The sequence below is a fragment of the Cucurbita pepo genome, chromosome 17, assembly GCF_057944985.1.
Source record: "Cucurbita pepo subsp. pepo isolate OVF chromosome 17, ASM5794498v1, whole genome shotgun sequence".
NCBI classification, from domain to species: Eukaryota; Viridiplantae; Streptophyta; class Magnoliopsida; order Cucurbitales; family Cucurbitaceae; genus Cucurbita; species Cucurbita pepo.
Genome location: NC_141814.1, coordinates 800,336 through 828,155, shown reverse-complemented (window position 1 = coordinate 828,155; position 27,820 = coordinate 800,336). Strand labels below are relative to the sequence as shown.

General features: G+C 33.9%; 5 protein-coding genes and 1 long non-coding RNA gene across 8 annotated transcripts; 4 read left to right on the top strand and 2 right to left on the bottom strand.

Moving 5' to 3' along the window:
* Positions 1–72: 72 nt before the first annotated feature.
* LOC111785156 (vesicle-associated membrane protein 724) lies at positions 73–2,729 on the bottom strand. Its single transcript, XM_023665615.2, has 5 exons — positions 2,400–2,729; positions 1,681–1,822; positions 1,463–1,583; positions 502–564; positions 73–392 (listed from the first exon to the last, which is right to left on the bottom strand). Exons 1-5 carry the CDS (start codon positions 2,587–2,589, stop codon positions 243–245), a joined length of 666 nt encoding a protein of 221 aa, XP_023521383.1. The 5' UTR covers positions 2,590–2,729; the 3' UTR covers positions 73–242.
* Positions 2,730–4,274: 1,545 nt separating this feature from the next.
* LOC147787389 (uncharacterized) lies at positions 4,275–8,399 on the top strand. The gene is made up of 3 exons (XR_015413473.1): positions 4,275–4,398; positions 4,511–4,644; positions 7,823–8,399. It is a non-coding gene; the product is annotated as an uncharacterized LOC147787389 (long non-coding RNA).
* Positions 8,400–9,313: 914 nt separating this feature from the next.
* Positions 9,314–12,044, bottom strand: LOC111778140 (small ribosomal subunit protein eS21y). The gene is made up of 4 exons (XM_023657806.2): positions 11,965–12,044; positions 11,368–11,454; positions 11,128–11,260; positions 9,314–9,553 (listed from the first exon to the last, which is right to left on the bottom strand). The coding sequence occupies exons 2-4, from the start codon at positions 11,415–11,417 to the stop codon at positions 9,488–9,490; spliced, it is 249 nt and encodes an 82-aa protein (XP_023513574.1). The 5' UTR covers positions 11,418–11,454; positions 11,965–12,044; the 3' UTR covers positions 9,314–9,487.
* A 2,621-nt stretch (positions 12,045–14,665) lies between these two features.
* LOC111778879 (protein RALF-like 33) lies at positions 14,666–15,438 on the top strand. The gene has a single exon (XM_023658879.2). The coding sequence runs from the start codon at positions 14,697–14,699 to the stop codon at positions 15,078–15,080; it is 384 nt and encodes a 127-aa protein (XP_023514647.2). The 5' UTR covers positions 14,666–14,696; the 3' UTR covers positions 15,081–15,438.
* Positions 15,439–17,532: 2,094 nt separating this feature from the next.
* LOC111779283 (putative histone-arginine methyltransferase 1.4) lies at positions 17,533–22,975 on the top strand. Its single transcript, XM_023659400.2, has 15 exons — positions 17,533–17,931; positions 18,498–18,557; positions 18,699–18,801; positions 18,907–19,050; positions 19,243–19,346; positions 19,461–19,559; positions 19,657–19,726; positions 19,981–20,077; positions 20,363–20,417; positions 21,085–21,168; positions 21,435–21,512; positions 21,660–21,763; positions 21,865–22,037; positions 22,116–22,267; positions 22,485–22,975. Exons 1-15 carry the CDS (start codon positions 17,722–17,724, stop codon positions 22,575–22,577), a joined length of 1,626 nt encoding a protein of 541 aa, XP_023515168.2. The 5' UTR covers positions 17,533–17,721; the 3' UTR covers positions 22,578–22,975.
* A 656-nt stretch (positions 22,976–23,631) lies between these two features.
* Positions 23,632–27,561, top strand: LOC111779037 (ubiquitin-like-specific protease ESD4). Of its 3 annotated transcripts, XM_087119260.1 has the most exons (10): positions 23,635–24,031; positions 24,139–24,923; positions 25,056–25,132; positions 25,212–25,305; positions 25,571–25,669; positions 26,230–26,322; positions 26,421–26,540; positions 26,859–26,962; positions 27,054–27,126; positions 27,206–27,561. In XM_087119260.1, the coding sequence occupies exons 2-10, from the start codon at positions 24,168–24,170 to the stop codon at positions 27,266–27,268; spliced, it is 1,479 nt and encodes a 492-aa protein (XP_086975386.1). In that variant the 5' UTR covers positions 23,635–24,031; positions 24,139–24,167; the 3' UTR covers positions 27,269–27,561. The 3 variants fall into 3 exon arrangements, with proteins under 3 accessions (XP_086975387.1, XP_086975386.1, XP_023514860.2); XM_023659092.2 differs by having other exon boundaries at positions 23,636–24,923; XM_087119261.1 differs by lacking the exon at positions 26,230–26,322 and having other exon boundaries at positions 23,632–24,923.
* Positions 27,562–27,820: the final 259 nt, after the last annotated feature.

The following is a 27,820-nucleotide window of genomic DNA, read 5'->3' as shown; positions in this document are numbered from 1 at the left end:
AATTAAAATAATAGTAATTAAATTCAAGATTTTCATTTAAGTACTACTTAAATTCAACGGTAAAATACAATAGAAAAAAGAAAAAATAATAAATAAATAAATGCATCCATTCAAACAGAAACTTACATGTATAAAAATATATCAATGTTGAAGAGAAAATGCATTCATCATATAGCTCCCAAGCCATAGAAAACACAAGCCTAAAGGCTAATAAAGGCTAAAGCTTTCCCCTACGGTACAAATTAATTGGTGCAATTGAATCCATGACAAATGGAAACCCAAATTATGAGCACAAGAGCTAACAATATCCCAAGAACAACTAGCTTTATCTTCATGTTCTGATACCACATCTTCCTTCTCAGTTTGGTTCCTTGTCCTCTGTAAGTCTGCGCCTGTCGGACATTCACAAAATGTTGATCAGTCTCGAGTCGTTTGTAGAATGTCGTTTGTTTCTACTGATATAAGTAACTTCTTTAGAATGGCAGGGTTCGATCAACTTACCTGATCTCGAAGATTCTCCGTTTTGTCAGCTAGAGTATTGATGTTGTCACCTCTCTCAAAAGCCTGAAAGGATATTAAAAAATCTCATAATGATGCGTTGAGCGAGAAGGCAGTGAGAATCTCGATTTCGTGGAAAGGACAATGAGGAGGCGTAGATGTTCAAGGTGTAAATGATTAGTTCGGTGTCGGGTTTTATCATAAGTCGATCTTGAGCTGACTTTCAGCTTGCAAGAACTAGCAAAAAGGAACTACCCTGAAATGTAAACTGACTACTCAACTCAAACCACCAAAACCGCCAAACCGAAGCTAATTGAAGTAGTTTTTGCGTTTTCATGTAGTTTGAAGCCAACTTCAACCGACAAAAAATGGTCAAACCGCTCGGTTTTGTTTCATTCAATTTACACCACAAAAAGAATCTCTAAGAAGCACATTTAGTTTCATATACACATTAGCTAGTTCTTAGCAAGTTATTGTAACGGCCTAAGTCCACCGCTAGCAGATATTGTCTTCTTTAGGCTGCCACTCCCAGATTTCCCCTCAAGGTTTTTAAAACGCATATGCTAGGGAGAGGTTTCCACACCCTTATAAAGAATGCTTCGTTCTCCTCCCCAACCGATGTGAGGGCTCACAATCCACCCCTCTGGGGCCCAGCGTCCTCACTGGCACTCGTTCCCTTCTCCAATTGATGTGGGACTCCCCAATCCACCTCCCTTCCGGGCATAGCGTCCTCGCTGGCACACCGCCAGGTGTCTTAGCTCTGATACCATTTGTAACTGTCCAAGCTCACTGCTAACAGATATTGTCCTCTTTGGACTTTCCTTTCAGATTTCCCAGTTATCTTATAGTAACTCGATTTTGACTAGGGAAACTCGTGATGATTATCTTTATTCCAAGGATTTTAAAACACGAGATGAAATGATAACTGATAAACATCAAATCCATGTTGATATATTTTGTTTACCTTGTCGAGATTCTCCAACATTATACTCTTAACTTCCGATACTTGCGCCTTCACTTTTATCAACTTTTCGATCTCTTCAGCGTGTTCGATGATATACTTCATGTGCTCTTTCATAACTGGTCTGCAAAAAATCCATGGAACTATGCTTCTTCATACAGCTAAGGTAGATATACAAATGCATATTCGAGATAACGTTTTACATGTCTAAACGAACATACCCGAAATCCTTATTAAGACTCTTCGCAACAGCAGTATCGGCTTTACCGCCCCCATATCGTTTCTTAAAGTCAGTTTTCATCCGTTCCAAAAACGATATGGATATCTGCTTACTGAGAGATTCTTTCGCCACAACACAATAAGCTGCAAGACTCCATGAAGGCACCATGTATACAATATTAAAGCAAAAATTCTTACAGCCAAAAGTTTAAGCTACCAAATAGACTAATTCAAAACGCCTTGGAAAAGAATGAAGAAACAAAATCTCCACAAATTTGAACTCAGAAACTTCACATTTTGATGCCGTATTTGAAGCTATTCTTAACAAACATTTTACAAGCATTTCACATTGAGAAGCTGGATTTAGCTATCTCAGAACCGTTTGATTGCATGAATATTTTTCAATTCTTGCCGAATTTTGAGAAACTTAAAATGAAATTTCCGTTCAGACGATGAACAAAGTTCAAACAAGCTTTACCTAAGCTAAAAATCCACAATCAATCAGAACGAACACAAAGAAACTCTTCCAAATTCCTTCATTCCGAACGAATTTGAGCAAATTAACAGCAAAAAAATTGGCGTAATAAAAGAAATCCAGCATTAATCAAACTAGATCCAACAAATTTCATCTCTAATTCAACTCCCCGCTCAGTTCCTTGCCAAAAAAGATCGAAAAGGAAGTAAATCAAAACAACTAAGAGAAGATTCAAAGCATTCTTACCATAACCATCTTCGACGAGGAAATTAAAGGTATGATGGTCGCAATTGTAAGTGAACTTATTGTTAGCAGAAGGAAGCTTCTGAAGGCACTGATTCGCAATCGCCGGAAAATTTCCGGTAAACTCGGTAAACTCGGCTAAGATCATGGTTCCTCGAGCCACGAAGCTGTAAATGAACGAGTCTTGACTCATCTTCTTCGAAGCGAATGAGTGAGCCAACTCGGACGAAGAAGAAACAGAGGAAAAATCGCCGATGGGGAACTGGAATGAACTTGCGTTTGGGAAATGAATAAAAAGGGAGTGTTTGGCTTTGATTAGTTTCCTTTTTTGCGAAGAAAGGGAAATTCTTATATGTCTTTCTCACTTTCATTATTCTCATTAGCGCAAAGATTTAGGGGAAGCGTCAATTAATTAAAGATTTGGTCCTAAGTTTGCGTAATCCTGTCGTGTTTAAAATAAATAAATCATAATTACGACCAAATACACTTTTAATTCCTTAAATTATTTTCTCTTAAATAAAATGTATTAATTTAAATATATACCCATTTTACCCTTCAAACTTCGACGGGATACAACGATTCGGGTCTTATTCATTGAGAGAAAAAGTGTTTTTATTTGCATCGGAGTATGATCGAGTCTGAAAATGGTGAAACGTTAGGGATCTAATTCATATTATTTAACATGAATTCTCAATTTTTTTTTTAAATTACTATTTTGTCCTTCAAAATTCTTGGATCACACAAATCGATTGATGCAGATGGGCTATCTATTCACGTTGAGATGTCCATTTTAAAAAATGGTATCTATTTGCAAATGGGCGTAATCGATATAACTATTGGGTTGTATGCATAAATACATTCTTTCATTAGGAGACATTTTTTTACGATAGGAATAATTAAATAATAATATATTAATTTAACTGTAGAACCTTATTTCACAACCAAAAAGAATAAGAATAAATACTTTTTAATATTTGAAGTTTTTAAAATAAAATAACAATATTAAAGAAAAACAGTAAATAATGATATGCGACAAAGAAAATAAAGTATGTTTAGAAATATTTCAATTATAAAAGTAAATAAAAACAGCTTAAAAAAAAATGACGCAAATATATTCGTATTATTTTTTACTTTAAAAAAACAACATACCTACTCCGTATATGATTTTTGAGTAAAACAAGCAAAGAATTGTTTTTCATTTGTCTGACGAAATAACTTTTTTTTGGCGTTTTTGATGATCTGATCTGTACGACAGTAAATTATTTTTGTCTTTTTATTGGGGAAGAAATAATTGTAAATATTAAAAAAAATGTTAATGAGGAACCAAAATTAAGAAATTAATGTAAAAGAATGTATTGTAAAAAGGAAATGAAAATTAGTTTATTTATAACACATTAACGTTTTTTTTTAATTTTAATAATGGCAAGTAAAAAGAATTAAATTCAAAAATTCAAAATCATAGGAACCAAAATAAAAATTATTCCAAAATCATATGAATAATATTTATAATTTAATTTTATCGGGTAAAAATTAATTTATACTAAAAAAAATTTAAGTCGTATGAGGTAAAATTTTAAACTAACCATTTTATTAATTTAAATTATGATTTTTACAAATATATTAATTTACAATTTATTCTGGCTTTTATTTGAACAAACTTATAATTATATCAATTTTTCTTTTTTTTTTTTCCTGATAATTTTTAATTTAAAAATATAAATTAAGTCATTTATTAAAGTGGAGAGCTAAATTAACTAATTTTATCAATATCCTTTTTTTTTTCAATATTAAATAATTAAAAATAAGTGTGAGCTGAGATTTGCCTCCATTTATCCTACTGCCGCTCTTTTAACAGCCCGCCAAAATGCTTCTCCACCAAGCCCGTTATCCTTTACTATAAATAACGTCGCAAAGCGAATTCGCTTAGGACTTTTTTGCATTTTTAGAGGATATGATCTCTTAGGCGCTCTCGATCCGACTTCTTCTCTTTCTCCTCATTCAGGTTTCCTTCTCTCTTATCATCTGTAATTTGATTTGTAAATTCGTGTTTAAAATCTGCACTGCGTTTGCATTTTGATCTTATCTGTTTCCGTCGATGTTGTTCCTTTCTTTAGGAAGAGATTGAGATTCCGATTGGCTTGAAATCGCGGTGTTCCACTTGGAAGCTTCCTTGAGTTTGCTGTTCATCGATGTTCTTGTGCACTTTGAAGGATACAAGAAAACAGAGGACGATTCATCGGAGATTCGAGTGAGTTGATTCTTAACCGACTTGAATTTATTTCTTAAACATGTTTGTGAATATGAACTACTGAAGCTTGAGATCAGATATTGTGTTTCTAATTTATGAATGAAAATTTCTCGGATGCCAGAAACAAACACTAATTCTGTACAAAGTCGATCGTTCAAACATGCGGTAGTTCACCACGTACTAACGAATTAAATTGAAGAGGAGGTAGATGTAACTGTAATAGCTATTATATTGTTAAGTATGTTATGTTCTGTTGAGTTGAAAGTCTATTTAGTCATTACGAAGAGTATCTGTACGATTCGTGAAGATTATTCCACTTGTCATCTTCGTTCATTCCTTTGCTATAGTTGATTCCACCGATCGTGACATGCGTTCACCGATTTTTGTCCTTTCAAACATTTGTAATCTTGTAACCGTATGACTGGATTCCTCGAATCTTCGCCTCAACAATCTTAGTTCCAGACTACTGCCACATACTTTTCGATAGAACTTCCTCTAAGCAAATCCTCTGTCTGAAGATTACCACATCACATGCACTCATGATTCTTATCAACACTACATTATCGCCTCCAGCCCTTGCGTATGTCGTTGGCCGTGAAACATCATCTCAGATGTAGGAAACTCTAGAAAAACACTATTCTTCAACCTCGCGTGCCAATTTTGTCAATCTATGCTTTAAAAGGGATGCCTATTGAATATAATACATTTCGTACATCTTTACGTACGTGATCGTACTTTGTTTCTTTTGATGAACTTCTTGTTCTTCTTGTCATTGAGGAATCTGCCATCGGGATATAGTTTAAGCGTAACCAGAATTTTCTTCACCGGCTACTCTTCTTACTCGAACAGGATCCTCTAAGAAATCTGAATCTAATCCTAGTGTCTATCGTAACTGATGTGATAATGGTAGAGGACGTGGTAATTGGGTTAAACCTGGAAATTATATGCCCTACGGAAGTTGGTCGAGGTTCTGGTCCTCCTCAAGATTCTTCTAATAAATTTTAGTTGAATCAAACAGCCTCAAAGATACAAATTATGTGTTGAGGACGGTTGGAGTCCCATATTGATTTGTTATAATCGCATGAACAACAGCTTCCAAGGTCCACATCCACCATTTCAGCTTGTTGCTATGGTGGTTACGAAGAACTAAAATGTTGTTGCAAATACATCTACTGTTTCCAATTCTTCCATCGTGTTACTTCCGATTTAAATAATTTTTCTGTTGCAAATGAATAGTATGGAGAGGAACAAGTAGCTGTAACCTGTAGGCAATGGTCAATCCCTCTTAATAAATTCAGGTCGTGCTATTCTTCCAACTCCCTTAAAACTTCTTGGTCTTAATCGAGTTCCTCTCATTTCTTCCAATCTTCTCTCTGTTAATCGCTTGTGTGCTGACAAAAATTATATTATAATTTCCGAAAATGGCTTTTTCCTCCTTTAGGACAAGTCTTCGAGCAAGATTCTTCACCGAGGTCCCAACATTAATGGCCTTTATCCTATTCATCCTGCAAAATATGCTTCCTTTCCAAGTCCACTTAGTATCGTTCATGTTGGAACAGAACATCAACTTCAGTCTAGCATAAACTAGTCAGGCCATCCTAGTGTCCTATACTTAGTTCTGTTCTTAAATCCATGAATTTGTCTTCCTCTTTTGATTCTAAGTGTGTCTTTTATCCATATCTTCAAGGCAAGCTGCGTAAAAGGACTTTAAATCTTCAATTTTTGTTTCTTTGCTTCCCTTTAGAACTCGTTCATACTGATGTCTGGAGACCTGGCTCGACTACCTACTACACAAATCTGACGTTGTTCATATTTTGAATCCTTTAGACCTCTTGTTGAAAATCTTTTGTCTACTCTTATTTAAACACTTCGGAGTGATGGGGGAGTTTGTCAATAATTCCCTTGGTTTTTACCTTCTAACTCATGGTATTCAGCATAAAAAAGTTTGTGGTCTGTACTTCGGAACAAAATGGAGTTGCCGAGTGAAAACATAGACATATCCTAGAAGTTACTTCGACTTCAATGACTCAATCTTCTCTGTCTAACAACTTTTTGCCTTTTGCTTTTGCTGCTGCTGTCTTTTTAATCAATCGTCTTCTGTACCAACTCTCAATAATAAATATTCTTTTGAGCTTCTTTTTCGTAAGCCACTCGATTATACAGTACTTAAACCCTTGGTTGTGTCTGTTATATATACACTTCTTAGGGCCTACACTTCAGCCCAAAAGAACCTGTTTCGTTTTACTTCGTTATCCTAAAGACTTTGAGGGATATCTGTGTTACAACATCTAGACATGTCCACGATGGAAAACTTTTTCCTTTTTTTTTTTTTTTTTTTTTTTTCCCTGTACTTATCATCTTCGTTATTCACTTTTTTTCCTCCTACCAAATTACCACTGATGTTATTAATTTTGAATTTCCCACTCTGCTGTTCTTGCTAACACTTCTGCAGCCACTGAGTTGACTAGTGGATCACATATGGTAACTGATGTTTAAGATCCTTGTGTTGATATTGTTGCAACTGATGCTATTCGGCCTGCTCCAGTTAATACTAATGTTTCATCATCTTACTTGCCTCTTGTGCATAGTAATCGTTCTATGAAAACCATATCAAAGCTTAGTTGCTGCTACCAATGTTTGATCTGATTTGGAACCATCCTCTTTCACTAAGCCTTCTTAAATTTTTGGTCAGGCAACACTTTGGAATATTATTATTATTATTATTATTATTATTTTTTTATTTTATTTATTTATTTTTTTTTTTTTTTTTTTTTTTTGTAACAGTTAAGCCCACCACTAGAAAATATTGTTCTCTTTGAGTTTTCTCTCAAAGTTTTTAAAATGCGTCTATCAAGGAGAGGTTTCTCCATCCTTGTCAAAAAATGATTCATCATTCTCCTCCACGAACATGGATCTCACACCTAGATGGACCTAGATTTTGACTGGGACAAAAGTGTCATTGGTTGTAAGTGGTTCCGAGCAATGCACTCTCCTTGTGTGTCTCATTTAGTGGTTCTCAGATGAGTGCTTTGATATCTAGGAGGAACAATGACAAAAGGTTTCCTTTTTCGAAGGGACCAATTCTAAGCCTTTTTTTTGCTCCTAACATATTGTTACTCTGTTTGGGCTGCTGATCATCTTGATTGCTGTTTAACTACTGGCTTTGTGATCTATCTAGGCTCCATAAATCTCGCAAGCTACCGGAAGCTATCAGACCTATTACGAATTCACGATTGCCAAACAGGAGTGCTCAATCACTTGATCCATTTCAGGTACTAAGTTTTGTTATCATTAATAAAATTTGAATTCTATTTTTTAATTATTTTGTGCATGTGCGTGATACTCAATTGATTGCTTGAATTTAATTTACATACTTTGGTTGCATCACAACGAAAGTTAAATTGGAAATCTTAGTCTTTAAATATTTAAAAAATAAAATAAATTATTGAAAATAATATACTATTTGTTTTTTTTTTTTTTTTTCAATAATAACGAAATAGAGCGAATTTTTCAATTTTATTATTCACTTCAGGGAAAACGGGATTGATGGCAACTGTTCAAAAATTTGAAATAATCTTTTTAGGCCTCCAAAAAGTGGTGGAAAGTAAAAGCAATAAAGTCACAAATATTCTTCAACGACCATAATTTTATGCAATTTCGAATTTTGGAATACAAACTTGTTGATTGGATTTGAATCTCTCACTATTTTAATAAATATTTAGTTTTTTATTTTTTATTTTAAAATTTATGTCTATAGATACCTATAATTTAATTATTTTATAATCTATATTTTACTTGTACTTTTAAATGAAAAACCAAGACAGAAGTTTTTGTTTTTTAAATTGTCTATAAATTTCAAATGTTTTACCTACAATTGTAGAGTAATATTGGAAAAACAAATTCAATTTTTATAAAATCAAATAGTGGTTAAATAAGATTTAATTTTTTTTTATTTCTGTTTTATACATTTAATAATTCCTTACCGCAATCTCATGTTTTAAGCATGTTTTATGTGATAAAAAAAATGCATGTTTTACGTTTCTGTAGATGAATGAAGCTTAAATCTTAAATAGTGGTTTCATACTTTGTGGTTCAAAATTTAAGCTTTTTGTTAAATTAAAATTTCAATTTTTGAAATTTTAGATTGTCATGAATTTTTTATTTTTTAAATTTTGCCTGATAAAATTTTGATATATTTAATATTTTACTTTAAAAAGATTTAACTATTAGACAAAATTGAATTACAGGTAATAAATCATTGACTTTTCAACTGTTCCAACATCAGTTTTTTAAATATTGAAGATTTTTTTAATATAATCATTAGTTTAAAGACTTGCTAGAAAGAAAAATTAGTATTAGTAGAAACTTTTTAGACATTATAAGGGAGCTAACGATGCAATTAAACTTTATTCTTGTACGAGTGAGCTTCACTGTTTCACGAGTTAAAGGATGAAAATTGTAAGCAAATATATTTATGAATATCTTATTTCAAAATTGTATTTTCACTGTTTCACGAGTTAAGGATGAAAACTGTAAGCATATATATTTTTGAATCAACTTATTTCAAAATTGTATTTTCAAAGACATTTGAATGATTATTATTCTTCTTACCTTCTTTATTAAAAAAAAATGTTATAATTCTAAATTAATTGAATGAAAAAGGAAAATATGAATAAACTAATAAATCATCAAAAACTAACTTCTCTGAAGTAATAATCCAACAAACACAACTTTAGAAGCATTCATCAAAACATAAACGCGGGAGGCTCTCATCATTCATAATTTGCAATATAGCTAACATCTTAAATATAAAATCTCGAAGTAGAGGAAAATATTGCATTTCCTACTGTTGGCGAACTTCTACTTTCTTCTTCTGCCACAACCTGTCCAAAGCGCTGTCCGCATCTCCCTGTTAAATATAACCCACGAAGACTTCAATTTTCATGTTAACCGTGAAACTTAAACCCCTCCATAAATCTACTTTCTTCGACAAAATATGTGTGTACGTGTGTATATATATAGAGAGAGAGAGATCTACTGAATTAAAAATTAGAAAACCATCTTAACATTGGTTTTTTTTTAATAAATTAATAGTTGGAACTTGATAAATCTTATTTTAAATTTTCATTTAATGAACAAATTTCGCAAAGTAAAGTTGCGAATTGGATTTTTTTTTATCTCATTTTTTATTTCTCTTGAAAATTTCGTTAAGTGACTAAAAACTAAAACTTTCCTCACAAACTACTCGTTGAGAACTCACTGAAAAAACAACACTAATGCTATGACATATAAAAATCTAATTCAAAACTTTACTAAGGATATTTGTTAATTGAATGAGTTTCATGACGTGACTAAAACCTACAACATTCCTCACCAACTACTCTAAAAGAACTCGGATAATAAGAAATCAATGCAATGTCAAAATACAAAAATCCAAAAAACAAAAAATCAACATATTTTATTCAAAGCTCCAATGAAAGAGAAAATGGGATGCCGATGAGCATCCAAAAGTGAAATCCAACTCGACATTCAAATATAAATGGCAGCACAATTAAAGACAAAGAAGCATGGTTGAACACGTGGACGACAAGCTTTAAAAGACGTACACGACTTGGCACTTCAATATAAACCGCTTTATAACATAACTCTTACCATATACATACATACATATTTCATCATTCTTATGAAAAATCACTATTTTTAGACATAAAATTATCCTTATACATTTTAATATGAAATACGACAGTTGAGAGGTAGCAAAACTTGTAACGTTATACAAAACTATTTGAAGAATCAAATCCAACCAAATGTTGATAATAATGCATGTTTACAAATATCCAACAAATATGAACATGTTGGTTTCAAAAGTTCATTCAAAAAGTTAAACTAAAGAACGACAAAATTGGAAAACAAGTTCAACTTTCAAAAGTAGAAAACTAAAAATTTAACTACTAATATATTTTTTGATGTGTTAAACAAAGATATACAATAATTAGCAACTCTGACAAATATTTCAGCCTATCCTATGGGAGAAAAAACATAGTTAAAAGATCTATAAAAAAAGTCATATTTTCCAACTAGCGTGCGAGCATATATGATTATAGCTAGTTACCTATATATCTATGATAATCGCGAAAGAATTCCAAGACAGTAAATACTATCAAAAGGAAAAAAAAAAAATTAAGAATCGACAAGTGCAGAAGATTCCATGAAATCATTCACAACAATTCGAGAAGGTATTCAGACAGAAATTCAAATAAGAAAAGGCTTTCTATGTCGGTGAAGCAGCCACTATATAATCAAAAGTTACGTAATTAGCAGCAAGCTTAATCCTATGACCGAATTCTAAATTAAACAAAGAAAAATTAGTAAGGAACAAAATGTGTTGTCTAAAAGCTCTAAAGGAATCAGAGAAAACCTACAAGATTCAATCTAAATAATGCCGATTAACAACATTTACGGAAATTATTATTGAAATCGAACCTGAGCACGGATGTAACCGCAGAGTGCGAAAGTGGAGAACTGGCCAGTGTAGATGCCATTCTCATCTAAGTGACCGACGTTAATTTGAACCGAGGCATGGTCCTTTGAAGTGATAAGTCTGTTTGTCGCAGAGCTGAAATCAGATGCCACAACGACGTTCTGAAAAAAGTTAGAAACCAAAATGCAAATAGTAGAAAATGAAAATGAATACAACGTAAGAGTTCAGACAACGCTACTCACCACTTCCTAGGAATGTAAAGCTCGGTGATCTTCCCCTCTTCGTTCTGCATTTTGGATTCGGCGACTTAATTTGAACTAGAGACAAACCTGCTTACGTAAAGAAACGACGCATTGAGAAGCAGAATATATATCATCCATTTGTGAATGAACGAACGTTTAAACTAGAAGCGTGAAAAACTACGAAAGTAAACTACGAACGTTTTAAATCAATCGAAAGTGAACTAAAACAAGAAAATAAGAACATTCAGTGTCCGATTTACATGTACTCGTTTCAATTTAAATGAAGACAGTAGGAAGTAGAGAAACTGCCGGTTGATGACTAGAAACTTGAAGCGTGAAAAACTACGAACAAAACGCAAGAAGAAAGTAAACTACGAACGTTTAAAATCAATCGAAAGTAAACTAAAACAAGAAAATAAGAACATTCAGTATCCGATTTACATGTACTCGTTTCAATTTAAATGAAGACAGTAGGAAGTAGAGATACTGCCGGTTGATGATTGGAAACTTGAAGCGAGAAAGACTACGAACAAAACGCAAGAAGAAACAAAGAATTATAGATTCGAGAGGAATAGAGGTCGAGAAGAGAGAAAATACCTGTCGGCCAACCGCTGCGGGAGGGGAAATTCGAAGAAGAGGAAATACGGTGAAATGCTCGCTTAAACCCTAGTGGCTTTATATATGAGCCTTTTGTGGGCCTTCTTATGCGGCCCAATACTGTTGAGCTCTATGTTGTTTTGTGAAGAAGCATCTTAGTTGGGCCGTGACGGGCCATCAAGAGTTTAGAGGTGATTTAACAATTAAAAACTTTTTTTCGTATTAAAAATCATTTAAAAAAAAACATATTTTTAATTATTTAAAATCATTTTTATGGCATGAAAATTTGCTTTCATGAAATTGTAACGCTCCACATCCACCGCGATATTGTCTTCTTTGGGCTTTTCCTTTCAGCCTTTCCCTCAGTGAAACGTTTCCACACCTTTATAAATGGTGTTTGTTCTCCTCTCCAATCAATGTAAGACATCACAATCCACCCCCCTTCGGGGCTCAACGTCCTCACTGGGACTCTTTCCTTCCTCACATCGATGTGGGACCGCCCCCAAATCCACCCTCCTTTGGGGCCCAGTGTCCTTACTGACACACCACCTCGTGTCTACCCCCTCTTCAGGGAACATCGAGAAGGTTGGCACATAGTCCGATGTTTGTCTCTGATATCATTTATAACGCCTCAAATCCACCGCTAGCAGATATTGACTATTTCAACATTTATTTCAAGCTATTCACTTCAATTATAGATTATGGTATTTTTTATACAATATTTTAAATATCATTAATTTTACATATTGTTTTAAAATATATTCATATTCTTTTAAAATTTCGTATATTACATTGACATTTACTAAATATTAAAATATTAATTCAACATACAAGCATCTTAATCACTCCAATGTAATTTCACGCTATTATTTTCTCGTCCAATATTACAAATATTTTTATTATAGGACTAGTTTTTAAATATTTATGAAAATTAGGGTAATATAGTAAATATATATATATATATATATTTTTTTTGATTTTATTATTGTAGTAATTAATTTTTTCTAAATGTATACACGTCGACTCAGCACATTGCTCACGCATACAGCCGGGAATACAAGTTTTCCTTATTAATTACCACACCTTTTGCTGACGTTTGACACCACAAAACTTCTTAAATTACCACGCGCTTACTTCACCTTTTGCAAATTTTCCATTTATTATTACCATTTTTCTTTTTTGTCGACCAATTTTTCCTTAAATGTCATTACAAATAAAAAAAAAATGAAGTAAAAAGTACAGCGAATTAGGCTTGAACACGTGTCCTTACATTCCCAGAAAAATCTGGACCCACTTGCACCTGATTGCCTCTCCCTGTCACGATTTGCTGTCCTCTTAACTGGCATTACTATCCATACACGAAACAGATCATTATTTTTCGCAATTTTATTTTTGTTTTATCATAATTCTTTGCTGCATTAAAAAAAAAAAACAAACAATAATTTGGAGTTTCATACTTAACTCAAACGCTAAATCGTATTTTTAATTTTTATTTTTAAAATTTAATTAAATTATAAAATTGAAATCTAAAAACTATAATTTATTATAAAAGTTTAAATATATTTTTTTTTTATCAAACCACACAAACTATTTAAAAAGTTTTATAAAAAAATATAAGGACAAACTTTTAACATTTAAAAACAACATACCAAATGTGTATTTTATCATTTATTATTTTAATAATCTTTATTTAAACTCGTATTTCTTCAATAAAATATTTAATTTTTCGTATAAAATTACTTCCCAACTTGAGTTGTATTTGCATTTTTTTGATTAAAATAGTAATAGTTTCTAAAATTTAATGTCCGAATTATATTATATTATAATTCAACATCTATAAATATTTAATATATACCGTGTAAACTTTGGTTCAATTTAACATAATTTTAAATATTGATTAAAGTTTAAAGCATTATATAGTTAATATGAGATTAGTGCTATACTCACGTATGGTTTTTGAAAAATGATAAAGAAAAATAAAATTGATATTTTATTAAATAATATATTTACTAAAGGTATGTTCGATAAATGTTTGAGATTTAAATTTTATAAACACCGTTAAAATCAAATCACAAGTTAAAAAAATTATTTATCTTTTTTTTTTCTTCGTGTTTTTATAAGATAAATTCATGTTCTTGATGTTGTTCCTCTATATATATATATATACATACGCATACAAATTTCATTTAATTTTTTATATTTCTTATATATATTGTAACGTTTCAGATCCACCACCGGCAGATATTGTCTTTTTTGAGCTTTCCCTCTCGAACTTCCTCTCAAGTCTAGGGGAAGTTTTTCAGTCTTTTAAATGGTGTTTGTTCTTCTCCTCAACCAATGTAGAACATTACTTCACTTAGTAGACGTGTTTTTAAAGAATACTTAATATTTAGTATAAAAATTTATTAAAAAAAATGGTCGTTTTATTTATTTTATTGGATGATTTTCAGCTGTGGCCGGCAACAATTATTATTTATTATTATTATTTTAATAGGCAGCCAACAATTGCAAGGCAAATTTAAGGCGAAGAGCCTAATTATTAGTGGGTCGCAATAAACTTCTTCACATTCACATAAAGGAAAAAAACAGAAAATTAAAGGCGAAAAGCGTGTGAAGGTTAAGTGGCAACATCGTAATTAACAGACAAAGCGGGGGTATTTCTCTACGAGCCTTCACATTATATTCACGCACCACTCTCGCTTTGTTCCTCTCGAAACCAACAGAGCCTCCACATGGAAATCTCACGCGTTTTTTCCTTCCTCGCGGCCTCCGCCATTATCGCTGCTCACCTTTTGCTCTCATCGGCGATGGCCGTCGATTTCTCCGGCGGTGACAAACTCCTCTTCGTTCCGGCTGAATCCAAGTGCAGAGGCTCCATCGCTGAATGCTTTCTCGCCGGAGATGACAATGATTCCGCCTTCGGAATGGAGTTCGAGATGGACTCTGAGATCAATCGCCGAATTCTAGCGTCTTCTCGCTACCTGAGCTATGGTGCTTTGAAAAGGAACAGCGTTCCTTGCTCTCGCCGCGGTGCTTCTTACTACAACTGCCAGCCTGGCGCTCAGGCCAATCCTTACAGACGCGGTTGCAACGCCATTACTCGCTGCCGGAGTTAATTTCTTACCAAAATCTTTTTTGGATTTAGAATCATCGTCGTATTCTACCGGTTAGTTCTTCGTGTGTTTATACTGAATATACAATTCGATTTGAGTAATAAGATCCATACAGAGGATTGCAAATGTAGTTTACATCAGTTTCTCTGAATCGTCTATGAGTTTTTTTGCGCTGATTCTGTTTTATCCAGAGATAACTGTTCTTGTTTGCAATTGGTAATACAGTGGTAGGAAGCAACACAGTATTTCTGTAAATTTCTGGTGGATCTTGCTGAATCTGCAGGGGCCATCATCTGAGTTCTTTATTTGTTCATGATCATTTATTCATTATAAATCATATTCTATTCGTTTATTTTATTTATTTTGTTTTGTTGAATTGTTGTGATGCAGATTTTTTCTTCTTACATTATTGTTATTATTGAATCTGGAAACAATGTTCTAACTTGCCAAAAATGATCAATTATTTTAATTTTTTTTTAAATTACATATTCCTTGATCACCTAAAAGAAAGAAAAAACTGTTTATCAAAGCATCATTATTATTTCCATGGGTTTACTCAAGCAAATAAATTAAAAAAAAAAAAAAAAAAAAAAAAAAAAAAAAAAAACTCTAAAATCTAATTTTATTTATAAAATAAAAAATTAATTTTTATAAAAAAGTACAAGCGAAAATCTAAGCATGTGAACGTCGGACGAAGACTGATTAACAAGCAGGCAACATAATCAAAGCTAATGAGTTAGCGTCACATGGCTGTCACTGAAGGCCTTTAGCTATTTTGCTTGACGGTCACTAAGCGGGTTATGCATATCCCTGTTATTTTAGCGTCCGTCAATGTTTTGCTGGTCCACTACCACATCGTTGTGGGACCCACTTCATGGTTTTCTTGCTTTTGCAAATAAACTCTTTTCTTTTTTTAATTTTAAATTTGAATTCGCCCGTTTGAATTGTTGCATGCCGTTTTGCATTTTTCCACCTTTTGTGCATTGGAATTAGATAAAGTGGAGTCAAAAGCTTAGAAATCAAACTATATAATAAAGATAAAATTAAAATAATATATTCCTTAAACTCTTCAAATTAAAAAAAAAAATATAGTTAATTTCCATTATTTTAATGTTTAAATTAAAACAAAAAATCAAATATTTTTTAGTATTTTAATTATGAATGGTATTTTCGATTTTTTAAAAAAAGTTGAATAATTTGTGAAAATTGAAAATTATTTATTTATTTAAAAAATATTCAAAATCACAACTAATTTCCTACTTTTGAATGATGGACACGTGGCGAAATATTAGAGTATCAAGAGGGTCAAAGCAAATTCACAAGTTAATTGATCAAGTGGGCTATTGGTCACTGATAAAAAAACGTTCTGGAAAATTACAGCGTGTGGGGTCCACTATATTAGGAGCCGATGTGTCGTTTTGTTTCGCTTCCTCGAAGAATCTCGCCACGCATAACGTATCGATGGTTGTCGTTTCATTGACGCCTATTTAAACTCCCCCGCTAATTGTCGAATCTCATTTTATAGTTCCTTTTTTTACCGTAATATTCGAATATTCGAAAAAATATTGCAAAAATTTAATTAAATTTCTTATGTATATTAAACAAAAAAAATAAAAAAATTACGATACGAGTTGAATGGTTATGGATCTTAAAATATAAATATTATGTTTTTGATATTAAATTATTAAAAAAAATATATTAATACATATTACTAATTGATAATTGAATTTTTCATTATACACATTGAATTAAAAAAATATAAATCAACATCTTGAGAGCAACAATTCTGACATTAAGGTTGACATTTGGATTTGAATTTTTGGTCAACGTCACTCACTCAATGAATTTTTTGACTTAGCCCTAATTTGGGTCCAATGATCAACGGTCTTGGAATGGACTAATATTTTAGGATTAAATTACTACGATGAAGACACGTTGCACTCAACGAGAAAATATCTATCTAATCTTCCAAATCTGGGAAGGACCCACAAAAGCACTAGATTGTATCTGTGATCGACACGTGGTTCCTGAATCTAAAATATCGATGGCGTACAATCCAAACATATGTGTTAGCGTTCCACATTGAAGTAAAACCCAGAAGCACGTGACCATTTTTTTTTTTTTTTTTATGGCACGTGACCACTAAATTTAGTTTTTATTTGCTTTTTGAAATTTAAAAAACGATGAATTTACTCTTGAATTTAATGTCTAATTAGTCATTAAAATGAAATTAAAATTTGTTGATATTTGAAATTAATTTAATTAATATAGATTACTGTGTGTCGTCATTTTATTAAGTGAATTAGTATCAATTTTAGTAAGAAATTAATTAGAAATCTAATTTAAATTACAAAAAGGGTTAATTTAATAAAATGGAATTAAATCTGGAACCGTATTAAGAAAAACTCTCTTCGTACGGCACACACGCAAGAGTATAAAAACCGAACTTCAGAGTTTTAATGCCACTCAGTTCTCTCTTTCTCTCTGCCGGGCGGCTGTTCCTGCAAAATTTTCAAGAACCTTTTCGTCTCCTTCTCAGAAACCCTAATTCTACTCCGTACGGCTTTCGCTACTGAAACTTCGACTCTGTATTTTCCATTTTTTTTGGAGTGGAGTCAAATTTTCGGCTTCAGGTTTTGCATTAATGGAGGGCTCTTTAGGGCAAAATCACGAGCATCAGGAGTTCACTTTGGTTTCGATTTCTAAGCTTCCTTCTTCGACTTCGACGTCTTCTTCGTCCACTTCGTCGACGTCGGTGGTTGCTCGATTCGGAGGAGAGTCCGGCGCGGCGGAGCTTCGGTTCCGGCAGGAGGCCGATTCCGATGACTTAGCGTTCGATCTTCGGACTTCTCAGGTTCTTTTTTATTTGTAATGAGTTTGCCTTTTTGTGTATGGGAGAGTTTAGATGCAACGAAGAAGAGAGATACGAGAGAGTTTTTTTTAATTTTTTTTAATTTTTTTTTTTTTTTTTTTTTTTTTTTACCATTTTGCACCACTTATTACTAGAAAAGTGAGTGCATGGTAAGAACTCTTGGTTTGCTTCACGAGGGAGATTATCAACCTACATTTACCATTCTTATGATCATGGAGTGTTATAAAGTGTGCTTAAAAAAAATTATATATACCACAATCTAAGCATCTAGAAGTTAAGTTCAATGATGATTTACTATGGTATCAAATCACGGGGAAGTGTGTTGAACTCTTGCACTGTCACATTTTCCGAATTGATCAATTTTTTTCGTGTTGGATTCGAAATTAACACTCTACTTCATTGAGAGGAGTGTTAAGAATATATAAATATATACTTTAGTATATCAGGAACTTGTTGGCATGAGTTTTTGAGTTCAGCAGTGACTTAATAGCAAGCGAGTTATTTGGAGAATATGATATGATTAATTGACATGTATTTTATGTCTTCAGATATTTCGGTTAGGCTCTGTTCAGTCAGTGTGCATATCCAAAGACGATACGAGTAAAGAGGTAAGAATGGTAGTTTTTTGCTAATAATGTCAAACTACAAATTTGCACATTGCGATGGTGATTTACTATCTCTACAAATTAGCTAGTTGAAGAACGAATGGTCGTTACTTGTGATGTTGAATAGTTTCACTGTTAAAACAGAAATCACATTCCAGAGGAGTTACCATTCAATTTAGGAACGAGGAAGAGAGCAGTGCATTTCATTCTGCTTTTGATAAGAGGAAGGAGGATGATACTGTGCAAGGTAGCGATCTTTAGTTCTCCCAAAATGTTGCTGCTCTTGATGTAAAAACTTGTTGATGTTTTTATTGTTTATGGTTTTCTCAAGTTATCCTTTTTCTACATCCAGGCACCCATTTACCAAATGGCACCATTTCTTCCTTGAAAAGCAAGTTTGATGATAAAATAGAATCATCTTCCGCTAAGATGTACTTCCACTACTATGGGCAACTTTTACATCAACAAAATATGATGCAGGATTATGTGAGGACAGGTTATATAATTTATCTGTTGCCTTATCTTGCAATTTTATTTTATAGATTTATTTCTGAATTTCCAATTCAACCATCTTATTATGTTTGTATTGCTAAACACTGGTGTATGTGTTACCTGCCCATGTAGTAATGTTTAAATATCTTAACTGAGTTACATAGTATGTAACTTTGGTGGTTTTGTGCTGTTTCAGGAACATATTACGCAGCTGTGATGGAAAATCGTGCTGACTTCACAGGTCGTGTGGTCGTCGATGTCGGTGCTGGTAGTGGTATTTTGTCTTTATTTGCTGCTCAGGTACTCTTGGTTACATCTGATGTATATTTCTTTAATTAGTTATTACTCCTTTATGTATTCACTTCAACTGTTCTGTAACTGAATTTGAGATCTTATGCTTTCATTCTTCAACAGGCCGGTGCAAAACATGTTTATGCTGTGGAAGCATCTGAAATGGCTGAGTATGCTCGTGTGTTAATTGCTGGGAACCCTGCCTTGAGTCAACGAATCACTGTAATTCTTTTAAAAATCATATTATTTTCACTCCTTGGAAGTATCGTTATCTGCCTATATTTACTTCTCTGGTAATGCAATGTAATTTGAAATTCAGGTGATTAAAGGCAAAGTTGAGGATGTTGAATTGCCCGAGAAAGCAGACATTTTAATCTCAGAGCCAATGGGTGAGAGCCATTGTCAAATTGTAGTACATTTTCAGATTATCCTGGAAGATTGTGCAATTTTGGACGATCCTAAAACTTTTAGCTATATACACCATTTTATATGTAAACACTCCTGGATGAGCTGTAATTGAATACTTAAAGGTATAACACCCAAATGAAAAGAAAATTGAAAGTTAATAACGACTTTCTGTTTCCCGAGATCTCAAAAACAAGTTTAATTCAGCCCCATTCCTCATTTTCATTCTTTGCTGTAGGCACCCTATTGGTCAATGAAAGAATGCTGGAATCTTATGTGATTGCTAGGGATCGTTTTTTGCACCAAAATGGAAAGATGTTCCCAACTATAGGGAGGTAAACAGATAGTGGAATTTTTTTTGTCGGCGCCTTTCTTGGCTTTTGTGTTTGGAAGTTAAGATAGTATTTCAAATTTCTCATATGCATTTAGAAAAAGATGGTTTTAAATTTGTATATGACGTTTTGATACCAATACTTGACGAGTTCCACTTGTAATTCATTTTATTATCATGGTTTATTGAATTTCATCTTCACGTTCTTAATTTCTTTAATTTGAATTGCTAGTGAATCGTTTGTAAATAATCTTGTGTTCTTATGAGTTAAGATGTTCTCCATGTGTAGGATTCACATGGCACCTTTCAGCGATGAATATCTATTTGTTGAAGTAGCTAATAAGGTAAGACTTTTAATCAATTTTCTCAGTGCTAAATTACAGTTTCTGCCTCTGAAATATAAACTTGTTTTCACTTTGGTCCTGAAAGTCTTGATTCGATAATTTTCTCAAATTCATCACATTTTACAGAAAATGCCCTGTTTCTATCTTCTAGAAAAATGAGAGGAAATATTACACTGTTATTTATAGCTTATTTAAAAAATGCTACATTGATATTGAATCTAATGACTTTAATCATGAATGTTTATGAAGATGGATGTGAAGAGTTGAAAGAATAATATAAGAAGTCGAAATTTACTCTTGGTCGTTACTATTTGATATCGATATCTTCCCCTAACCATATCAATCAAGCAAAATTTGGCATGGCATGGTACCTTTCATTTTAAAGGACATTTTTTGTAAACAATAATTAATCAAGTTTCAATGTATTATCTGAAGAATCAGTTTCTAAACACAATTGGCAGAAAGAAATATTAGCTATAGCTTTCACACGTTTTGGCTTTATATGGCATACAATGTGTTGTGAATGAGGAATCCCATGACTTATTGAACAATTCAGTGCATGCTAATCATGATAACTAAAGCATATCCTTTTGTCTCTCCTACTGTCTATTTTCCGTCCAAAATAACAATAAATAGAATAAACTTAATATGTTACTCTTTTATGTAGGCTCTCTTTTGGCAGCAACAAAACTATTATGGTGTTGATTTGACAGCCTTGTACGGGTCAGCATTTCAAGGCTATTTTTCTCAGGTGTGCTTCACTTTCATATATTTGAAAATGAAATTGAGAATCATTTATATATCTGAAAATGAAATTGAGAATCATTTGTAATTTAGATTGGAGTTCAAATATATATATATATACTTAGAATTGGAATCTGGATCTTGTTCGTTACTCTAGAATTTTCAGAATAATGACGAAGTAAAATCCATTTGTAAATGATGGCTTAATGAGGATTTGTTCACCATGATGTACAACAATATCCTTAGTTCTATTCTGTTTTATATATCATGCAGCCGGTGGTGGATGCTTTTGATTCAAGATTATTGGTGGCCCCTTCAATATCTCATGTTTTGGACTTCACAAATATTAAGGTAGTATTATCCTCTTGAACAGGAACTTGAATTTTTGTCTTGTAAATGCAAACCTCTCCGTTGTTTATGGCCTTCAAGTTTACTTTTGATTTTCTTTTCGGATCGTCTTTACACGAGTTCTGACTGAAGAATCACTCTTAATTTCAGGAAGAGGAACTATATGACATTGATATTCCTTTAAAATTCGTTGCTACTGTGGGTGCCAGAGTGCATGGATTGGCCTGCTGGTTTGATGTATTATTTAATGGCAGGTAAATATTGGGGTTATTTTCCTCTAGAACAAGTTTGAAACAAGTTTGAATGCTATAAGTTTCCTTCTACTTGGCTGCTCATGAATCACTTTTATCTACAGTACTGTGCAGAGGTGGCTTACCACTGCCCCTGGTGCTCCGACGACCCATTGGTACCAATTACGTTGCGTCCTCTCTCAACCGCTCTACGTCATGGCAGGACAGGAAATTACTGGCAGACTTCACATGGTCGCTCACAGTGCTCAGAGTTACACAATTCATTTGACTCTATCAGGTTGATTTCTTCTTCGTTTTCGTATTTTCTGTTCGTTGTTTGTCTTGTGAGCTTTTACTGACTAAGATTGCTATATAGCCAAAATGTGGGGTCCTGGTGCCGAGCAAGGAGGAATACTTCAGTCGTCGTCGTGCAAACTTGACTTGAAAGAGCCCTACTATAGAATGTCGCAACCACAAGCCTATCCCATGGTCCAAGATCAGCAACAACATCAGCTGATTCCGACACAGGTATTTGTTTACTTGTTTTTCACGCCATTTTCTTGGATTTATAATCTTAATTATGCCGAGGATGTTACCAGGTTTTAGTGTGTTTCGATCTCGTACCAGATCAACAATTTAGTTCGTAGATTTTGATATAACGAATATTGTGTCTACCTTCGCATTCCGAAGTTTTATAGGCATGAATAATTTCATTGTTGTTCAAAATGTACTTGCTTTCAAACAGGACTTACCGATTCAACCCAAGGATTTAGAAGACGCTGATCTGATGCTACATGCATCACCGAACTCGGGGGCTCCGCTGAATTCATTGATATAACATTTGAGCGTTCGGAACATCCTCTGCAGCTCTAACACTCGGGGTCGGTCGATATTGTGACGTTAGTTTCCTCTGCATTTGATGACAATAACTCGGCAGAAGTCCTCGTTGTGCACACGTCTAACTTCCCTCAGGTAGTGAGGCTACCATTGATTATGCTTCCACAGTGAGATTATTCTGTAACAATTGAATTATGATTAATACGTTATACAATAATCATTTTCTTGTTTGCTGCAAAAATTTACTTTTGCGATATTTATTTGTAGGCTTTTCAAGTTTGAGTCTCTTACTGGTTGTTTGCCCCATTTGTATTAGGCTTGGAATTCATTCTAGGAAGTTTATTATTCGACTTATTTTGCAATTTTTATATTTTAGATAAGTTTTAGCCTTCTTTCACATATCTATTTAGCTCAATTATACAATATGGATATTTTAAAATTTTATTTTTGAGTACTGAGTATTTTTCTGGAAAAAAAAATATATATTATGTTGCTATTTGATATATTTGAAAATAGAAATTTTGTAAAATTGATTTTGACTAATAAATGTGATTCTAATAAGTAATATCTAAGTAAAAAAAATGATGCAAGATTGGAATGGAAATGATCACAATATTCGTGTTTAACGTGAACACTCCTCTCGCTCGCCTTGACCAATCACAGATCAGCCCGACTAACGGTCGCTTTGATTCGTTACACATCAGCTCAAAAGTACCCCTTCCCATTATGATGATAGGGGTAGACAGTAGGGCTAAAACGGGCATAATCGTTAGAATTGCTAAAAGTGGGCCGACTCTCTCCCATAAAGATATATATGGATATTCGGCCTTTAATGAGATAGTCGATGTTCGTTACTCGAGTCAAAAAAAACAAGACTGAGGTCGATAGGGGCATTACTGGTAATTGCTAAGGTGCTTTCTTCAGTATTAACCATTAGCTAGCGTTCATCGCTCATCGCTCATCTCCTGCTCGAATCCGGAGTCATTTTTTAAAAGAAAATAATATATTTTAATGAGGGTAACTGCAAAAAAATGTATGAGAAAGAATAAATTTGAAACTTTTAGTTTGTGAACTAAAAAGGGGAAGAAAAAGCGGGGGATTAATCGAAAGGGGCAGTTGTAGTTGGCGAAAGAGAGCCGAGGTGGTCGTCTGAAGCTTTCTTCGAAACAAAGAATAACAAAAAGCAACACACAAAAACCACCAGATATCATCCTTAGAATTTTCGTTCCATTTCGATTCTCAGTTTTGCATATCCAAACGTCACTCTCTATCTGTTCCTGCGAACGTCAGTTTCGGATTTCCATTCATCATCTCACTCAATTCCCCCAACTTCTCTTTCATTTTCCCCTTTCACATTTGAATTTCGACTTCACTCTCTTCTCTGCTGCTTCCGATTCCTCAGTTCTTGTATTCTTCGAAGTTTGAACTTCATTTTGGCGCCATCGAATCGTCTCGGTTTGTTTCCGATAATCCTTGCGGTTAGGGTTTTGCCGGCTTCAAAACCCCTAATTTTCTGAACTCTACTTGAAATAGTTTTCGTTTTATGCGATGCAATGTCGTAGGCGTTTCGTTTCCATTTCTGCTTCTACTGATGGGCGCCCGAACTAGCAACCGTAAGCGCGACGACGAATATTCGAGCATCAAACGTTCGTATTCATCTTTGAAATCACCGGATTTTCACGTCTCGAAGAAGCTTAAATTTTCTACTATGTCTTCAGATCGGCCTGTTGCTTCGTCCAACTCGACAGTGGCTAGGCTTTCTCGGTATCCTGAAGAAACTCCGCAACTGCGTCGAGAAGTCCATGGCCCTTGCAGAGGCCTTAAATTTGGGCTCACTAGGAGCTTCTTTAGGTTTTGGGAATCGAAGAACAGCGAGCCGTCGGAACAGGACGATGTAGGGAATATTTTGTCGTACAATTACCAGATTGCGAAGCGTAATGCAATTGGTGCATTGCGATCGTTTCCGAAGGATGCCTTTGAATTGGATTCAGACACGCAAACTGAAAGAGACGCTTCTGGAGATTCGAAGGACGATGAGGAAGTGGAGGTAATAGAGGATGTTACAGTACAGGAACTGGTAGCAAAGAAGATGGATGCTCATCAGCCATCGTCGTCTTCCGTGGTTATAGATCTGACGGATGAAGATTCGAAGGTTGAAAACGCTGAGAAAATGCTTGGTGTTTTGTCTCTGGACCGGGAAATTTCCAGTGTATCTGCTTACAAAAAGTTGCTCCAAGGTGTGGAAAAGCGGACATCCAGATTGAAAACCTTGGATTTCGAAATCGAGTTGAACGAGAAGCGTCGATCAATTCTCCAATCTCAAACTCCAAAGAAGATGCCTGTCGATGTATGTTTCATTTCTTCGAGTGTTCGTTAGGTTAATTTAGGTTTCGTTTGATAACCATTAGAACTTGTTTCTGAAGTTTTTGGATACGAATTTGAATCTTTCTCGAGATGAAAGCATATTCATTGTTTCCAGGAGATTCAACAGGAACCTTTTGTTCCTCTTACTCGGGACGAGGAGGCCGAGGTCGAAGCTGCACTGTCTGCTTACCGGTATCGTATGATGTACTTAAGATCTTTCATGAACTGCATTTTGTTCTTGGCTTGATATTGTTTTTGCTCATTTGTTCAGGAGTATGGTTTTGGTGACTCATGAGAATTCAAATATTGAGATTACTGCGCAAGCTCTGCAGTGTCTGAGACCAGGTGCCTGGTTAAACGATGAGGTATTATTTTCTGCTCATATACATATATATATATATATATACATACATATATATAGATATATATATACATACATACATACATATACATATATATATATATATACATACATACATATACATATATAGACACACACACACATATATATACATACATATATATACATCTTATCTTCATGGTTTATAATCAATTGAAATTTAATGTTCTTTAAACTAATCTTTCTCCTTATTTTTGTGTTATATATATATATATATACACGTTCTGTAGGTTATTAATTTGTATCTTGAGTTGCTGAAAGAAAGGGAAAGAAGGGAGCCAGAGAAGTATTTGAACTGTCATTTCTTCAATACATTCTTCTATAAAAAGGTTGGTTTGAGTTAGGGTACATCCTTCTTATATCTCTGTTTTTGCATATTAGAAATATTTCCTTTTCTGTTCTTAATGAAAGTGTGGTGTGAGGTCTCACATCGATTGGAGAGGGAAACGAAGCATTCCTTATAAAGGTGTGGAAACCTCTCCGTAACAAACGCATTTTAAACATCGTGAGGCTGACAACAATACGTAACGAGCTAAAGCGAACAATATCAGCTAGTGGTGGGCTTGAGCTGTTACAAATCGTGTCAGAGCAGTCATCGGGCGGTGTGCCAGCGAGGACGTTGGCCCCTAAAGGGGGTGGATTGTGAGATCCCACATCAGTTGGAAAGGGGAACGAAGCATTCCTTATAAGGGTGTAGAAACCTCTTCCCAACAGACGCATTTTAAAAAACCGTGAGGCTGACGGCGATGCGCAACGGGCTAAAGCGGACAATGTCCGCTAGTGGTGAACTTGGATTGTTACATATGTGGATTCTAGTAGTAAAAACACATGTTTCAGTTTTGTTTTGGTTGAGATGATTTGTGTTTTTTCTTTCTGATTTTGATAACAGTTGATAAATGGAAGAGATGGGTATGATTACAAATCTGTTAGAAGATGGACGAGCCAAAGGAAGTTGAAATATGAACTCAATGATTGTGACAAAGTAAATATTATATTATTTAGTAGTATGGTATGGTATTGGTATTATTAGTTAGTTCATTCGTGGGTGACCCAAATGAATTACTATACTACTTTGTGTAGATATTTGTGCCCATCCATAGAGAAATACATTGGTGTTTAGCCGTAATCAACAAGAAAGAGAAGAAGTTTCAGTATCTTGATTCTGTCAAGGGAATGGATTCTCGTGTTTTGAAAACATTGGTATGCTTTCTCTTCTTTCTCTCTCTCTTTGCAATTGATTGCCTTCATTTGTATGCTTACGAAGCTTTCTGCCATTGATATATGGATCACTCTTCTTCTCCAAATTATGAGACTTCGAATTAGGAACACTTTAAACTCCCGAATCGATTCGATCTCAACCTTAAGGTTTAAGTTAGATGCGGTTTGCCTTAAAGTCGAACACTCCTTGATTTTATCTTCCCTTCTGATCACCCTAGCACTGGATCGAGTTCGATCATTGTACATTCACATTTTGATCCAGTATGGCGAGGTTGTAATAATTTTGATCCTGGTACGCAGGCGAGATATTTTGTAGATGAGGTGAAGGACAAAAGTGGAAAAGATATAGATGTAAGTTCTTGGGCACAAGAATTTGTCAAAGACCTTCCTGAGCAATTCAATGGGTTTGTACTGTCATCACCTTTTGAATTTATATTCCTTTCTCCTCGTCTATTATTTGAATTTAAAATAATAATAATAATAATAATGAAACAGGTATGATTGTGGCATGTTCATGATAAAGTATACTGATTTTTATAGCAGAGGTTTGGATCTGTGTTTCAAGCAGGTAAAAAGATTGTTGAAAGTTTCTTACCCCATGCCATTTCTACCCGAGACTCATCCATTAATAAAACCTTTGCTTGTAGGAACACATGCCTTATTTCCGACGTAGAACAGCCAAGGAAATTTTGAATTTGAGAGCCAACTGATGCATCATTCATAACCTGCTCAACCTTCCTTCCTTCCCCATAATAATATAATTTGCTTGAAAATGTCTTTAGTGTAATACAGGTAGGGATCTGCTGAGGCCTTTGGTTGGTAAGTCGAGAAAAGCCACAATGTTTTAAATGCTTCAGTGATTGATATCAAATTCTGTATTGAATTATTTGTTCATTTTGATGGTAATGCTTGTAAGATTAGAGAGTCACCTTAGATGGCCAAGGGTAGCAACAACCCTTTTTGAGTTTTAATAAGAAATGTTCCTGTTGTGTTTAAAAAGAAATCTGAGTTAACTTTGACTTCAAAATAGTTTTGAAGGATAATTGATATTGGTCGAGTTTAAATTTTAACGTGTGAATGCCTTTATCATCTGGACTAATTCATTCCCTGTTTCTATCAGTAATTTGAACGGTGTACCTACCAGGACATGATATGATATACCAAACACAAAGAAAACAGTGGTATTTTCATCACATTATTTTACAGTTATACATAATACATAAGAGGAGGAGCATATTTTACAGTTAAAAGGCTGGGCTGGC